The sequence below is a fragment of the Crocodylus porosus genome, unplaced genomic scaffold (assembly GCF_001723895.1).
Source record: "Crocodylus porosus isolate Cpor-Errol unplaced genomic scaffold, CroPor_comp1, whole genome shotgun sequence".
In the NCBI taxonomy this organism is placed as follows: Eukaryota; Metazoa; Chordata; order Crocodylia; family Crocodylidae; genus Crocodylus; species Crocodylus porosus.
In genome coordinates this window covers 2,727,105-2,742,428 of record NW_017728940.1, presented here as the reverse complement: position 1 = coordinate 2,742,428, position 15,324 = coordinate 2,727,105, and the positions used below count along the sequence as shown (strand labels likewise).

The following is a 15,324-nucleotide window of genomic DNA, read 5'->3' as shown; positions in this document are numbered from 1 at the left end:
AGTGGGAGTCGTTCCCGGGCCGCAACCGCTTCTTCTGCGGCGGCCGCCTGATGCTGGCGCGGCACGGCGGCGTCTTCGCGCTCACGCTCGGCCTCGTCCTGGCCACCAGCGCCCTCTTCTTCGCCTTCGAGTGAGTCCGGCCCGCCGCGAGCCCGGCCCCGGCCCGGCCCGGCCCGGCCCTAACCCGCCTCTCTCCCCTCTCCGCAGCTGCCCCTTCCTCGCCCGCCACCTGACCCCGGCCGTCCCCGCCATCGCCGCCCTGCTCCTGCTCTTCGTCCTCAGCTGCCTGCTGCAGACCAGCTTCAGGGACCCGGGCATCCTGCCGCGAGCCACCCCCGGCGAGGCCGCCGACCTGGAGAAGCGCATCGGTGAGGCTGCCCGGGGCCCCGCGCGCTCGGGGGAAGGGGTCCCGAGCCGCTCGCCGCCGCCTCCGTGGCCTCGGGAGGTCGGGTCGCTGCCGCCTGGGCTTCCCGGCCTGTGACACGGGGGCCATGCCAGCCTCCTCGTGCGCGGATTACGCTGGCAAAGCTCTTTGGAAGCGGAGGGCCAGGCCTTCGGCTGCTCGGGGCACGTGTGTGGTAGCCCGAGGGGCCGGGTCGCTTCGGCCCTGCGTGGCCCGGCGGGAGAGGAGGCCGGGACGGAGGCTGGGCGCGCGGCTGGCGCGACGGAGGTGGCGCCGCGTGCCAGGGCGTGCAGCCCCAGAGCCTCGTCTGCGTCTGTTGTAGCGCGCAGGGGTCGCGACCTCCTCCCGTCCCCTCGCTGCTGGTTTGCCCGGGAGCCAAAGAGACCAACGGGAAAGCAGGTAGCCTGCATTCACGGTCAGTGCCTCGGCCGAACCGGCGGGGGATGCTTGCTACGCATGTCCGGCGTGCTCCAGAAAATACCCGTCTGTGTCCGTGCGTCTGTGTTTGGCCTGTCCAGTTGCAGGCCAGCGCGCGGAGGCAAGGAGCTAGGCCGTATTGCTTTCTCGGGCCGTTCAGCATATTGCCCTTTCCCTTCCCTTCCGTGTTTCGGGACCAGTCGTCTGGCTTGTAAAATCATGCAGGAGGCTGCAGCGTGATTGAGAGCTAGCTTCCCGGGTGTTGCCTGTGGCCTTCCCGGGACAACGTGGAGGCAGCCACAGGCCGCTCTCTGAGCTCTGGGGAGGGAAAGGAGGGGTGTCGGGCTCCGGGCCAGCTTCAGACCTGCTCGTGGTACCGGGAGTGGGGATTTGTCGCGGATGCTGTGCAGACGGTGGGACTGATCCTGCAGCCGTGGGCTGGGCTCGAGTCCCCTCCTCCCTGCTGGTTCGTCCAGCTTGCTGCGTGTGGGCTCGGCTGTAGCGGCGGGCAGCAGGCGTGGTGTTCTCTACTGACCCTGCTGCCTTGTCTGTGGCTCCCGCGAGTACCTGAGTCCAGCCAGACGCGGGCCAGTCCCGTGCCCGCTCCTGTTCAGTTCCAGGGAGGCTCGGGCCCTTAACTCCCTTCGGCAGCTCTGAAAAGCCCAGCCTCCGGGTAAACGAAGAACATCCCCCAGCGCCGGCAGAGCGCTGCGCTCAGCCCCCGCTCACCAGCTGTCGCCGCGCACCACCCACTCCCCGCGTGTCCCCCTCTCGCGAGCTCCCTGATCCCCGTAACCGCTGTGTAGCGTTGGTCTGAGGGACCTGGCCCTCCGTCACGCCACGTCCTTAATGCCAAGCCAGCCGAGTTGTCAGGGTGCCCAGTGTTAAGTTCTGCGGCAAAAGTAGTAATTCACGTGAAGGGATTATCGTTTTATTTTGCAGATGAATGATGTTAGGGTTTGGAATAGTGACTTTAGGCGTTGGTGCTTTGGAGGGTCCTGGCTTGCCACTGGCCTGCTCTGCCTACAGGCCCGGTATCCGTGCGAGGGGCGGAGGAGGGTTGGTATAGCAGCAGAGTGCACGCCTGTCCTTGCGATGGCTGTCACAGGCCCACGCACCTTCCCCTGGGTAACAGGCGTGCAAGCAAAGCTACTGTGAGACTTCTGAAATCTGTCATCCCTGAAAGCGGCTGTAGGAGAATAATTTAGGGCCACCGGCTTTCAGACACCCACAAAATGGTTATCTTGGGCTGTTTCGCTTGCTGTTTAAAAATACCTACTGCCAGGTGCCATGTCAGCTGCCACTCGTAATACAATGTGCTCGTTTTCCCCTTAATGGGCCTGAAACGGTCAGATCTGTGGTTTTGAAGCCCTGGTAGCTGCTTGTGTCATGTGCTCCTTGCTGTGATCTCCAGGCAGTGCTTTTTTTTTCTTTCAAGTGACATGTGCGTTTCCAAAGCCCTCCTCCGCGCGCCACCGCTGCTGTGCTGAGATTGGGGACCTTTGGCGACAGGCCTGGAATTCATCGGGTGCCAGCGCGTGCAAATCCATCTTGTCGTGTCCTTAAAATTCCCCAAACTCAGGAGCTGGTGGGAGCGAACTCTTCTACCAATAGTCCCAGCCAAAAGATCCACCGGCCACCTTGCCCCCAGATCCCCAGGGCAGTGCCCGTTCTTCCCTCGCCGTAGCTGTGCTGCTGGTGCCAGGTCCTAGCTGCAGATCGCGCTTGTCTGAGATGGCCATTTCCTGGCGTCCATAGCTGTGCTTCACGGACCATTGTCGAAGTCTTGTGTGCTCTCACGTATGGTGCTACTTCCTCTGGTCAGGAGGTGTTAGCCACACTTTCTTCCCCCGTGACACAGAGCAGTGTCGGCACTACTAGGCACAGCTGCCAGACACTCATTATGTCTATAGCACTTTGGCTTCCAGACTGGGGTGGGATTGAACACGCGTGGTACGGCCTGACCCGAGGAGGTGGGAAGCCCCCTGAGCGTCCAGCAGACCTGGGTTTCCCCTGCATAAGCCTGCCTGTGCCCTCCTCTCTGCTCCGCAGATAGCATGGGCACCTCCACCTACCGCCCGCCCGCCCGCACGATGGAAGTGGTCATAAACAAGTACGTGGTGAAACTGAAGTACTGCTACACCTGCAAAATGTTCCGGCCCCCCAGGACCTCCCACTGCAGCGTCTGCGATAACTGCGTAGGTAAGTCCAGGGGTGGAGACTGGGCATGCCCCCTCGAGGGCACAGGGAGCAGTCCAATGGGTCCCAGGCTGTTGGGGCCCACTAGCCCACTCCTAGAAAACCTCATAGGAAAGAATTTCTGTGGGGCTTGTGAATCTGCCAGAGGTGCGGTGACCCCGACCTGGGAACTGGTAGTTAAGGCCCTTGAGCGAAGGCTTTCCTGCTTCATCTCAAGAGACTTGGAAAGAAAACTAACAGTTTAGGAGGGGGTCTCTCCCACCTCCGCCTGGCCTCGCATGCATACAGTGCCAGGCCAGGGTACAGCATGCTAACAGTGGTGCCAGGTAGGAAGGCTTTCACCAGTACAGTCCCACCTCTTGCTTGAACTCGTCTCTAAGCATCTCTCTGCGAAGTGCTACCCTGTTCTCTCAACCGCTGCTTGGCTACAGTGAAGGAGAGGGCACAGCCAGCCTCTCATCTTCGCCCTTCTGCCCTCCACTGGAGGGGAGAAAGTTGGAGATTGCAAGAAGTTGTGGGTATATTCCACCCCCCTTGCCAGGCATGAGGTCAGAGTGGGATCTGGGTGTGTGGCAGGGAAGTCCTTGGCCTAGGCTAGGGTCTAAAGGACTGGCTCACAAAGTTGGCAGGGCTGTGGGACGTATGGGCTGGTCCCTGTTAGAGCTGCCCATACCTGCACTGCGGCACCAGGGCCCAGTGTGGACACAGCTCTGCTGTGGAGCTTTCCTGCCGCCCGTTGCAGCCACTCCCCCAGTGGCAGAAGCCTTCTCCTCCCAGGGCTGTGTCCCCCACTGGGGTTTGCCAGCCACGGGCCGTGGTCTTCCCCACTCCTGTCTGGCGCAGCTTGGCTGGCAGAACTGCAGAACATACACGAAACTGAGGCGAACGGCAAGTCTGCTGATCACAGGCTCTTCCTTGGCTGGAGCCCTGTCCAAATGCAGGCTCCCGATCCAGCCCTCCCTGTTGTAGCTGCAGTGGCTTGGGAACAGGTGGACCTACTGACCTAGGGGCTGTCCCCAGATCTCCAGCTCCCTGTCTAAAAGCGGGGCGGGTGCTAGCAGAGTGTTTGAGAAGCCAACGGTTGGCAGGAGGCAGTTCTACAGAAGGGGATACATCTACTGCATGGCACAGTGAGCTGTTGTGCTTGGAGCCCTGCAGGAGAACCCGGTATGCTTCTGGGAGCCATTTCTGGCCATTCAGGACCCTGCGTCTGTCCTCTTTAGGCCCTTCTGGAGCAACCCCTCAGGCTGAGATGCAGCCTGGCCCCATCATGGATCCGGAACGTTTTTGCTGGAGCAAGACTGCAAGCTTGTGCCTTGGGAGATTCCCATTCAGCTCCCTGCGTTCTCAGTTCCCCTCTCAGCCCCAGTTTTCACCCCAGAAGTCTGTTTTGTGTAGTGTGGTCATGGGCAGTGTAGGAGCCAGTAGTCTTGTACCAGAGGAGTGGTACAGCATTTCAGAGAGAGAGAGAGAGAGTGTGTCATCAGCACTGCTGCTGCAGGCACCTCAGCCCCCCTGAGATCTAGCTCCTTCTGGAGAGGCAGAAGGGTCTCTGTGCAGATCACCCCTCTTGGAATCCCAACCAACATTTGAGGCTTTGCCATGTGATTCTTCTGATGTGCAAAGAAGAAAAGCATCTTCAAACAAGCGGAGGACGCTGCCTGACGCACCGGGACTGGCGGAGCTGAGCGCACTCGGTGCCGCCAGAGGCACAAAACAAACAAATTAGAACAGAATTACGCTCTTTGTTTCCATTGCAGCAGCTACAGATGCTCCAAGTGACAGTAGCTGCCTAAAGCAATATTCAGACAGAAGGGGCTTCCGGCTGGGATCCCCTTCCAGTTAATGGACCTTAAAGGTGCATGGGCTGCAGAGCCCCGTATCAGTTTGGTGAGAGCGTCCTTTGTTAGTATGTTCTGGACTTAAAGCTTAGGATCGAGTAGGTGGCAAAGGGCTGCTTGTAGCCCCTGGATTCACAGAGGCTCTGCTAAAGGTTTGGCGCTCGGCTGGTGCATGGGACATGTGGATCCCTAATGTCATTCCCTCTCCGGTTTCAGAACGGTTTGATCACCACTGCCCCTGGGTGGGCAACTGCGTGGGGAAGCGCAACTACCGCTACTTCTACGCCTTCATCCTCTCCCTCTCCTTCCTGACAGCCTTCATCTTTGCTTGTGTCATCACCCACATCACTCTGCGTAAGTACTGCATGCCTCCCTCCTAGGAGCCTTTTTTGTGGCCACCTGATTTAGTGTATGCTGAAAAGCAGCTTCTTAGGTCATGTCAGACAAGGTGGGGTGGCTGAAGCGATTACTAGCTTGATACCGGATCTTCCGCCGCTCCATCACCTGGGTGAGCCAGATTGAGGGTTGCAGAGAGCTGTAAACCCCTAACCCTTGTGAGTTTGGTGATTGCATTGTGGATCTGTATAGTAAATAAGTTCATGTTGGGGCTGCGGTGGGTTGGAGGGTGGGTCTGTGTGTACACACGCACCCTGCATCTGCCATTCATGTCTAGGCCTGGCCTCATTTAGTCCAAAACCTTGTTGAGCACATGCTGCAGCCCAGCATTTCTCAGAGGCTCTATGTGGCTGAAGCTTTGTAGCTGGCTGGGCAGATCCGTGAAGCCTCTTGGGATGGACATGTACCCTAAGGCAGAACAGGATGGCTGGACGTGGGAAGCTGCTTCCTTGAACTTAGTGCTTTGTCCCATTCAATTTGCAGGCTCTCAGAGACAAGGATTCCTCAACACTCTGAAGGCAACACCAGCCAGATATCCTTTGGTGCCTGTGGCTTTTTGGGCTAGTCTTCTCTTTGCATATTGACATGGTCCTGGATCGGGCAGGGTGCTGGGGAAGAATCCTAAAGCTGTGGTGATCTGGGGGGGTTGCGCTCACCTACAACATGCTGGAAGCATCAGGGCACCTCAGTGTACCTTCCAAGTCTTTGTTGATGTCATCTCCTTCCTCCTGGGAGGCAGAGGGCAGGCTTCTCTGTCTGCGTAGCTAGTGAGACCCTGGGTTCAGCACACAGCCGCTCACCGTTGGCTTGGGTTTGGGAGGCGAGCTGGCTTCTGGCGTGGGAGGGGATGTCCCTGAACTGGCTGCAGTGAGCTGCCCCCAGGTGGGCATTCCTGGAGCCGCGCTGGCAGTGAGGGGAAGGGATCTGCCTGCTTTCTCTGTGCTAAGGAGATGCATTCTCTGTGCTAGGGCAGGGCAGGTGCTTTCCCTCGGGGTTAGGATGCGCATTCTCCAAGCCTCCCATCCAGCCCCTGTTGGACATGTCACGGCCTTGCGTGCCTCTCCACAGACAGCATCTCCAGCATGAGGCTCTCCTGCAGTCAGACCACAGGGCTCTCCCTGCTGCGTGGGTTCAAGCCTGGGGTTTCCTTGACTCTTCCCACTGTGCTGGAGCTGGTGATCTGTTTTTTCTCAGTCTGGTCTATTTTGGGCCTCTCAGGTTTTCACACTTACTTAGTCGCCTCCAACCTGACAACGAACGAAGACGTAAGTACTGTGTGCACCACGTCTTGGCAGAGGGACCAAACGGGTGTGAGCGCCACCTCGGAGCTTGCACTCCATTGCTTTCTAGGCAGCGAAGAGGGGATCTGCCTGTCTGTTGGTGGCTCACCTTACAGCAGCATGGCCAGCGGCGGTTACCTTAACCGTGGATGATGATTACAAAGCAAATAATCAGCTTTAGGCCACAGGGGTTTTCGTTGTGGTTCAGGTAGTAGGGTAGGGAGTCACAGCTGGGTGGGGGTGCAGGGCATGCTAGGGAGAGCAGCACATAGGGTTTGTGCCAAGGCTGACCCAGGGGCTAGTACACTGCAGCCTTTGAGCTGGACACCCCCCACCCCCCTTGGCTTTGAACATGACTGTACCAGCCAGGAAACTGGTTTTAAAATTCCATTTGGTTTAAAATGTGTTAGCTTGAAACTAGACTTTCTTTCCAGACATGCCTTTTGCTGCGGTGGGGAGCTGAACAGCGGAGGGGCAGGCCAGGAGAGGGGTTTGGGTGTTAGGCTCCGACTCCTGAGGTCTTGGGTCAGCCCCTCCTTGCCATGGACTTCCTCTGATGGTGGGAAAGTCCCCCAGTCTGTCTCAGTTCCTCCTCTGTAAAGGACAGAGTGCACGAGGGTGCTGTGGAAAGAAATACATGAAAGATGGGGGCATGCTCAGAAGCTGTAGCAACAGGACCATGCAGGTGCCTGGCTAAGGTAGACTGGCTCTGTCTCAGACAGAACAGCTGTTGGCTTCAAGAGGCTCAGTAGCCGTTGTTAGGAAGACTCGTATCCCTTGCTGTCAGACACACGAGCGTGGCTGCAGAGTGAATGGAGGGCACGGCTTTCTCCTCCTGCCTTCAGCCCTGCAGCTGGGGCCCTGCTAGGTCAACAGAGGGCCCTGCGCGGGGCTGAGAGCAGAGCCGAGCCCTGGTGCACAGTCCCTCACTCCCCACTGCATTGCTCGCACTGTCAGTTCTGCACGGCAGCTGGGGAGGAAGTGCGAATGTGGTTTGTAAATCCCCACACACTGGCTCTGGCCCACCCCAACTCCCAAGGCTCCAGCGTCTGAGAGTCCAGCATGATAGGCTGCTCAGGATGGCAAGGATGTCCTCCCATCAGCTGAGCAGCCTGGGAGCTGCCCTAGCTAGGTGTGCTAGGTGCTGTACAGAAGTATGCCCCTGCCCTGGAGAGGTCTCAGTCTGAGCAAGACTAACAGGAAGTGATGGAAGCAAGGGCCCCAGCCACGTGTCGGTGTGATGCATGGGCCACAGTGCAGGGAGGGTCTGGCTGTCTGAGACTACGTGTGGGCAACAACAGGAAAGCCGCTTGCTGTGGAGACGCAGGGAGCTGAGGAAAGGCAGCCAGAGGGCTCTGCAGAGGGATCCTTCCTCGCATCCCATATGCAGTGTGGTTTCTCCTAGCCTGTCTGTCTAGGAAAGGGAAGAGCCCTGCTCCTCCATGTCGCCATGCCTGGTCCTGGAGCCCTTCTGTCATCGCCAGCCTGGGCATGGATGATTCAGGAGACGCCCTCCCCTGCGCCCTGGCAGCAGTTGGTGTGGCGGGCACGAACCCACCCTGGTGGTTGGCCCCCACATCCTAACCTGGGCCTGTCCTTTTGATTGCAGATCAAAGGGTCGTGGTCAAATAAGAGGGGCTCAGAGTTTGCCAATCCCTACAGCCATAAAAGCATCCTCACAAACTGCTGCGCGGTGCTGTGTGGACCCTTCCACCCCAGGTAAGGGCTTCGTGTCGCTGTCTCTGGGCTTGCTCCTGGCAACTAGCACTTACACCTGGGGCCACGCGTGGAAGCTGAGGACAGGCAAGCTCACACTGCTGCCCAGGAGGCCTGGTTGCAGATGGGGGTAGAGGCTGCTATGATGCTGGAGCCTCCAGGGGGGCGAGGTGACCAGTTTGAGGTTTAGGGTGAACATGCACGTGGGTGCCAGCAGGCTTCTTCACCCTCCTCTGAAACCTGCTGGCTGAGGCTACTTCTACCCTCCTGTCCTGGTGTGAGCAGCATGGCTGGGATTTCCCCATGGTGCAGCCTGGGTGGGAGCCTGCAGTAGGCAGCTACTAGACATATTTCCTGGATCAGTGCCTTTCCTTTCTGCAGTGTTAAAAGCTGGTGCCATGATGCCTGAATGTTGCTTGGCAGAGAGGCTGCAGGGGGCTGCACAAATCAGCTCTACTTGTTAGCGCAAATCATTCAAGTCCTGATGTTGCTGGAAGCTCTGTGGTGACTGAGAGCTATCGAAATGCTAGTCAGACCAGGGTAAAGCTGGAGCACGTGGCAGGAGCAGGGGCTATGGTTAAAGAGGATTCTTAGTTTTTTCTAACAGCTGCATGGTGTTGGTGATCACAAAAGGCTTGGGAGCCGCTTTGGCTACTGCCCACCCCTCCTTTGGAGGGGTCTCGCTGCATGTGCCCCTGCTACAGCCACTAGGCTGTCTGGGTGGGATCAGACCTGATGTTCCCAATAGGTCAGTGGTGATGCTTTTGGGTCGGTACCTTCCACCCTGGGGTGCCAGCCCAGCTTTTCACTTGGCCACAACCTTTTTGCCAGGCATGGCTGGAGAGGCTGCAGTCACTCCTGCAGTGACTGGCAGGTGTTGCACAGATGAAACCAGAGGGCATGTGCCAGACTGCGGGCACCCCTGCCCTCCCGGAGAGGAGGGGTGCTACTGTGTGACAAACTGGAGTCCTTGACCTGGTAGCAAGTTGCAGGTGGTTTGGCCACTGTGGCCTTCCAGCAATGCTGCAATTTCCTGGAAATGTCTAGTTCCCCTCCCCCACATTTGGGCCCACAGTTCCCGTTATAGCAGGAAGAACGCCAGACATCTCGGGTTTCTGCATCACTGCTGCTGACTTGCACTGGCCAGTGAAACCAGCCCCGGGGTGCTGGCTTCTGCAGGCCCTGGCATTGCAGAGGCCCCTGGCCCTCATGTTCACTGTTTCAAAGTGTTGACTTTGACTGGCTGATCTTTCCAAACAAACAGTATTTGTGCAAGCTCAGGTGCATCATTTCCCTGCTGTCCGGTCTTCTTGGGCTCAGTGGTCCTGGCAGCTATGACTCCAAGTCCATCCAAAGCATTACTCAGGAGGATGCTGCTGGGCAGATTCCAGGCTTGTATCTTGTGCTGGGTTGTTGGATCTCGCTCCTTGCAGGGGCGTACAGCTCTTAGCCAGCTGACTGCTGTAGGGGATCCCTTGAAACTGAATTTCTTCCGCTGGCAGGACATTAGGGGTGTTACCTGGATGAGGTTTGCTCGTGCAGCTCAGGACTAGGTAAGACAGGCTGGCTTGGATAGGGGTGGCCTCCTGAGGGCCCTGCCTTTCCATGGCTGGATGGGCACATGTTGCTTTGTCAGTCTCTTGTGGTTTTAAGGTTTCAGTGTGTTTTGGAGCATAGCTGTGGGCATGGGCAGCTGCTGTCCTGGTGCAGGGTTGGCTCCCTGCCCTGACTCTGTGCAAGGTGGCAGGATCCTATGGGCTGAGTTGAACCTGCTGCATGGTGCTAGCAGACACAGCTCTAACATGCTAATGCTGGAATGCAATGAGGGTCCAAAATCCCCCAGGGTTGGGTGCTGGCTGGCTGCTTCCATAGCAGCTCTGGTCACTAAGATGCAACTCCTGGCGCTAGTTCTTTGATGAGCTTAGGATTAACTCCTTCCTTTTTGTCTTCTAGTTTAATAGACAGAAGAGGATTTATCCAGCCGGACGTCGGGACCCCATCCAGTCCCAAGAGTGAGGTCCCCTCCTTTGGAGCCAAAAGTGACACCAGCATGGTAGGAGGCATTCCCTAGCGGTGCTGTGCTCTAGCCTGTGCCTGTCATGCCTGTGCCTAGCTCCAGCCAGTACCTTCCCTGTTACTGCCTCCCTGGCCTCAGGCAGCACAGCCCTGTGATGCAGAGCTGCCAAAGACTCAGTCGAGCCACATGTTGCCTTCTTTTTTTAAATGTATTTATTGTTTTGTTTCACTGTGATAACTGGCCCCCCATGGACTCTCCGCTGTATCGGCATTGGCGAGCAAACCCCTGTCCTCCGAGGATGGAGGAGGTGTTGGGAAGACACAGGCTTGGGGTGGTTGCGCCAGAGAGCTGCCACCTCCCCCACCAGCGCTTCCAAGTGGGCAGCAGTGTCTTGTGCGTGGACCGGGGGTGAAATGAGCTCAGCCAGCAGCCCAGCTCCTTGGGTTTCTGCTGTAGCTGGGGGTTTGCTTCCAGGGCTGGTGAAAGTTGGAAGTGGCAGGATTGCCCGTTCTCTCTGCCAGTGCCCCAGTGTTGCCAAGGGCAGCGCTGTGCGTCGTAAGCTGTGGTGCCATCAGGCCCTGCTCAGGGCCTGGCTTTTCCTCGCCAGCAACTGGATGGCTGTTCCCAGCAGACGGGGGAGCTCTCACCAGCTCGCAAGACAGGCTGACCCACTCTTTGCTTCCAGAGCTCTGTTAGCCAATGACGGGGACATGCAGGGACAGGGGCAGCACCAGGGGTGCCCCTGAGCTTGGCGATGACGAGAACAAAGTGCAGCACTTGGTGCTTCCCAGGGCGTTGCCCTTCTGTGGTCACTGCTGGATGTCTGGGCAGCTTCACATGGCCAGGAGAGCCTAAGCAGTTCCACGGCAGCATCAGGGAGCAGACTTCTGAGAGACAAGGCCATCCTGACAGGGCTGTGTTGTGGGACCAGCAAATGCTGGTGTCCATCAGCATCAGGCTGTGCTCTGGCTGCAGGCTGCCAGCCCTGGGATGGCCCCTTTGGAGTCTAGCCCTGCTCTGAGCTCCTCTGCCCTCCTGCCGGCTGTGGAAGCCATGCATCATGCCTTCTGGGCTCCTTGTTGCCAGTGTGTCCATGGGTTAGCCGTGCTGGGGCGTGAGTCTGACTTGTTAGCAATATGCATCATTAAAAGTTGCTGGGTATTTTTGCACAATTCATAGAGTTTTTACCAGTGTGTTTTGTATCTGGGTACAGGCGGTGGTAGGGAGCCCTAACACCAGGCAGGGCTGGTGTTAGCTGGTCTGGACCCTGACCCTCTTCTTCCTCCCCTGCCGACATAAGCAAAGCTGGCTTGTGTGGAGGGGGCTGTGCTGCTGTTGGGATGCTCCGGCTGTGAGGGTCTGAGCAGGTCTCTGGGCTACCTAATTGCTTGAGGCAGGCCAGACACATGCCGCCACCATGGGTTTCTCAGAGGTCAGCTGTCCCCTTTTCCCCTCTGGGTGCCAGCACCGATCGCAGTCATGTTGTGTTACTAGCCATGAGATGTTGGCATTTGGGACATGCCCCGCAGTGCCAGGGAAGCGCATGCAGCATGTCCTGGGCTTCAGGCAGGGCTGCGAGGGAAGCGTTAGCTGAGGAGAAGGTTGTTCCTCCATGGCTGGCTGGCTGGCAGAGAACATCTCCGAGATGTTGGTCGTCTCTTGAGTTTCTGGCTTGTTGCAGAGATCTCGGTATTGAAGCGAGCCCTGCGTGCTCTTGCCACTGAAAATTCCCATTCGTGTTGGGGGAGAGGGGAGGCGCTCTGCCTCGCTTCCCTCTGCTGATGGCAGGGACTGCGTGGCCAGCATATCGAGGCCTGTGAGCTGACCGGTCCTGAACCCACTGATGGCCCGGTGCGCAAGAGAACCGTCCCCCACCCCGTGCGGTGTCCGGAGGCTGAACTTCTGCCGGAGCCCGGCAGGTGGCCCCGCAGCCCAGGCACGCAGCAGGCTGGCATGTCTCCGGAGGTTGATCTTAGCCTCATTTGCTGCCTCGGGAGATGGACTCTCCAGAGCTGCCTGCCCAGCACCTGTTTCTAACTCACCTCGTGTTGCCCCTAATGCATCAGCACGGACTCTCCCGTGTTTCAAGGGGACCATTAACACTGCATGTGTGAGGGCAGGACAGGCGCCGGGGGCGCTGGTCGTACTGGGAGGTTGCAGCCTTAAGTGCTGGGCTAGGACCGCTGGCCAGTGTGGGGGGCCGAGGGTTGCTGGAGCACTCCAGGGCAGTTCTCACATTTTTATTTAACCTTATTCCCTTGTTACTTGCTGTAATAAATTCTATTTTCAAAGAGTTAATTGCTTGGGGGTTTTATTCCCTTGTGATTTGCGAGGTGGCTCCTAGCTGTAGTTGCCCTGTAGTGTGCGGGTCTGTCCGGCACGTGAGGGTAGGCTGTCCTTTCAGTGGCGAGCCCGGCCTGGCAGCTGCACTAGCTTCCAGCAGGCACAGACAGAAGGTGCCGCCAGCCCTGCAGCTCCTCCCTGCCTAGAATGCTCCTGGCTTCTTGGGGTTTTGCCGTTTCAGCTGCTGGAAGTTGACCCGGGTCAACTTGCACCTTCCTCTTGCATCTGAGGGGAAGCCTCTCCCTGCCCCAGCCAGCGGTACCCAAGGAGCTGAGCATGCCCTGAAGCTGGCACAGCCCACTCAGTCTGCACCAGTGGCAGCTGAGATGCGTAAACTCTGGTGTCTTCCCCAGGAGGATGCCTGCCAGGACTTTGCCATTTCCTGCACAGCCTGATGGGATATCCTTCCCCCCTGGATGTTAGCCCTGCTTTCTGAGGGTTAGCTGGTAAGAAAGCACCTTCTCCTTCCCTCCGGTCCAGTGGCTCATCTCATCTTCACTGCATGACTCGCTGTCCATGGCTCCATCTACCCTCTGGTGTGTGCACAGATGTGTGTGCGCAGCGGGTGCCACCGGCCCAGCCTCACGAGGGGCATCATCTGTGCCAAGTGGGAGAGATTGCCACAGCCTTGGAGGGAGGCTAGGGCAGGCTTTGCCTGGGAGCAGGCAGCCTGAGCCCAAATGGGCATCGCTGAGCAGAGGCGTGCAGTGGGGGTGGGTGGCAGAGCTGCTGTGGGTGCATAGGCAAGTCCTGGGCTGGGGCAGGGCTCTGGTGTCGCCTGTGGTGTGAGCACAGGGGGCCTGGAGCATGCTCCTGGTCTCAGCTCCGCTACCAACAGAGTCCACAGCTAAGTCCCTTCCTTGTCTCTGGAATACAAGGCTCGTCCTTCCCCTGTACCTGTGCCAGAGGCAGGTACCCGCAGAGAGTTCGGCCTGCGGCAGAGACGCTATTCTCTAGTGACAGGAGGCAGCAGCCCCAGGGACAGCCCTCCTAGCGCCTGCATCGCTGCCCAGCTGGGCCTTCCATGCCTGCTACAACAGGATCACTGAGCACCCCTGCCCCTGCCTGCCCAGCACAGTCCTGGTAGCACTCTGAATTAATGGACCTGAGACCAGCAGCCCTGTAGAGCCCCCGTGCCCCTTCCACTGACTTCCTGCAGCGTATGCAGATGCGAAGTAAGCCGTGTCCCAGCTGCGGTGGCATGCACAGCGAGCTGTAAGTCTGCAGACTGTCCTGCTGACAGTGGCATGGGCACTCTGTCCCCCTCTCCCTGCTGCGCTGTCTGGTTCTGCTGGAAGTCGTGCTCCCATGCTGTCACCTGCTGCATGACGCTCCAGAGCAGCGTTGCTTGGGTCTCATTGCTCAGGTTCTGCCCAGCTGACCTTTGCCTGCCAGGTTCCACTGGAGACTGGCGCTGTTGGGACCTTGTTCGTGCTGCTACCGTGGGGGGATGGGACAGCGCTGACAGCCCCTTGCGTTCGCCTTCTCTTCCTTTAGCTGCTCGGGATGATCCACTTCTGCTGCCTGCTTTCTCACTCTGGTCTTCCTTGTACTAACCTCTCTTTCTCTTCCTCCCTTTTCCCTTCCTTGCCACTGACTGTGGGAAATCCAGTATGTTCAGGGCACTAAAGAGCTCTTGAGGACTGCTGCCCTCTGCCTCTCTTGGAGCAACCCAAGGGAAGCCAAGAGAAAGCGGACGATACCTGAAACTACAGCCATTACCACCACCTGTGCCTCCACTCGCCAGGGCTACGCTACAGCACCGGCTCCCCTCCCATTGCAGGAGAGGGGCGAAAGCTGCCATGCACAAGGGGAAGCCTCTCCAAGCCCCCACCAGGAGCCAGTGCGCTCTGCTGTCCTGTGGGTTTGAAGCTTAAAGCCATAAAACCGCCTGCTCCGAGTGCAATAACTGGAGTACCTACCGTCTCCTGCCGCCAGAAACACTTGCGCTACTGAGCTGAGGCTGTAGGCGGCTGCCTGCCTTACTCCGCAGTGAAGCATCTCCGCTTTGGTCAGTCCCAGAAGATGTCATTAGTTATTAGTCAAGCAGCTCCTCTGAACTTAGCAGGCTTAGTGCAGCGTTTGCAGCAGGGACACAGGGCTGGTGGTTACTGGCTGTGCTGGCCAACACCTTCCCCAAGCTGCTTTCCCAGCGCACGCAGCCCGAGGCCCCGTCTCGCTGGCAGTCCGTGCGCTCCGAGGTCACCTTTCAGGCAGCGCTCACCAGTAAGCTCAGCGTTTTCCGCTGTCTTAGGGCGGCTCCCCTTCTCAGGGAAGGGAGCAGAGCACAGCAGCAGCTTGCCTAGCCTCTGTCCTTGTCTAGCCTCTTCCCCCTGCTACTGCAGTCAGTGTTAGCGGGAGCCTGGGCCTAGCACCCTGTCACCCCATGGGGCCCCAGTGCAGCACTAACGCTCTGGCCACTAGCAAACCGGATGCGAGGCTTTACAAAGCAGCTAGTGCGAGACAGCCCAGCCGCTGCCTCCTGCCAGCCCCACGCAGGCTGGGGGACTGGAACCGTGTCAGGCTTTTTACTTTTGTAACACAATAAAGTTTCTCCTATTTACTGTACGCGGACCCCTAGCTTTTGTTCCTCCAGGAAGGCGTGCCTCTGCTCTGCCGCTCGTGACTACACACGTGTTCCGTGGGGGGAGGTGGGGCGTGAATGAGAAGTCTCCTGCTCAACGATTTCAGGCTGCCAGCCAGGAATATCTA

General features: G+C 58.3%; 1 protein-coding gene across 3 annotated transcripts; it reads left to right on the top strand.

Annotated features, from left to right (window-relative positions):
- The first annotated feature begins 6 nt into the window (after positions 1-6).
- ZDHHC18 (zinc finger DHHC-type containing 18) lies at positions 7-14,988 on the top strand. Of its 3 annotated transcripts, XM_019547985.1 has the most exons (10): positions 7-130; positions 208-368; positions 2,873-3,022; positions 5,077-5,214; positions 5,740-5,788; positions 6,419-6,521; positions 8,146-8,255; positions 10,206-10,305; positions 12,966-13,058; positions 14,225-14,313. In XM_019547985.1, the coding sequence occupies exons 1-9, from the start codon at positions 51-53 to the stop codon at positions 13,005-13,007; spliced, it is 933 nt and encodes a 310-aa protein (XP_019403530.1). In that variant the 5' UTR covers positions 7-50; the 3' UTR covers positions 13,008-13,058; positions 14,225-14,313. The 3 variants fall into 3 exon arrangements, with proteins under 3 accessions (XP_019403530.1, XP_019403528.1, XP_019403531.1); XM_019547983.1 differs by lacking the exon at positions 12,966-13,058 and having other exon boundaries at positions 14,225-14,988; XM_019547986.1 differs by lacking the exons at positions 12,966-13,058; positions 14,225-14,313 and having other exon boundaries at positions 10,206-11,445.
- Positions 14,989-15,324: the final 336 nt, after the last annotated feature.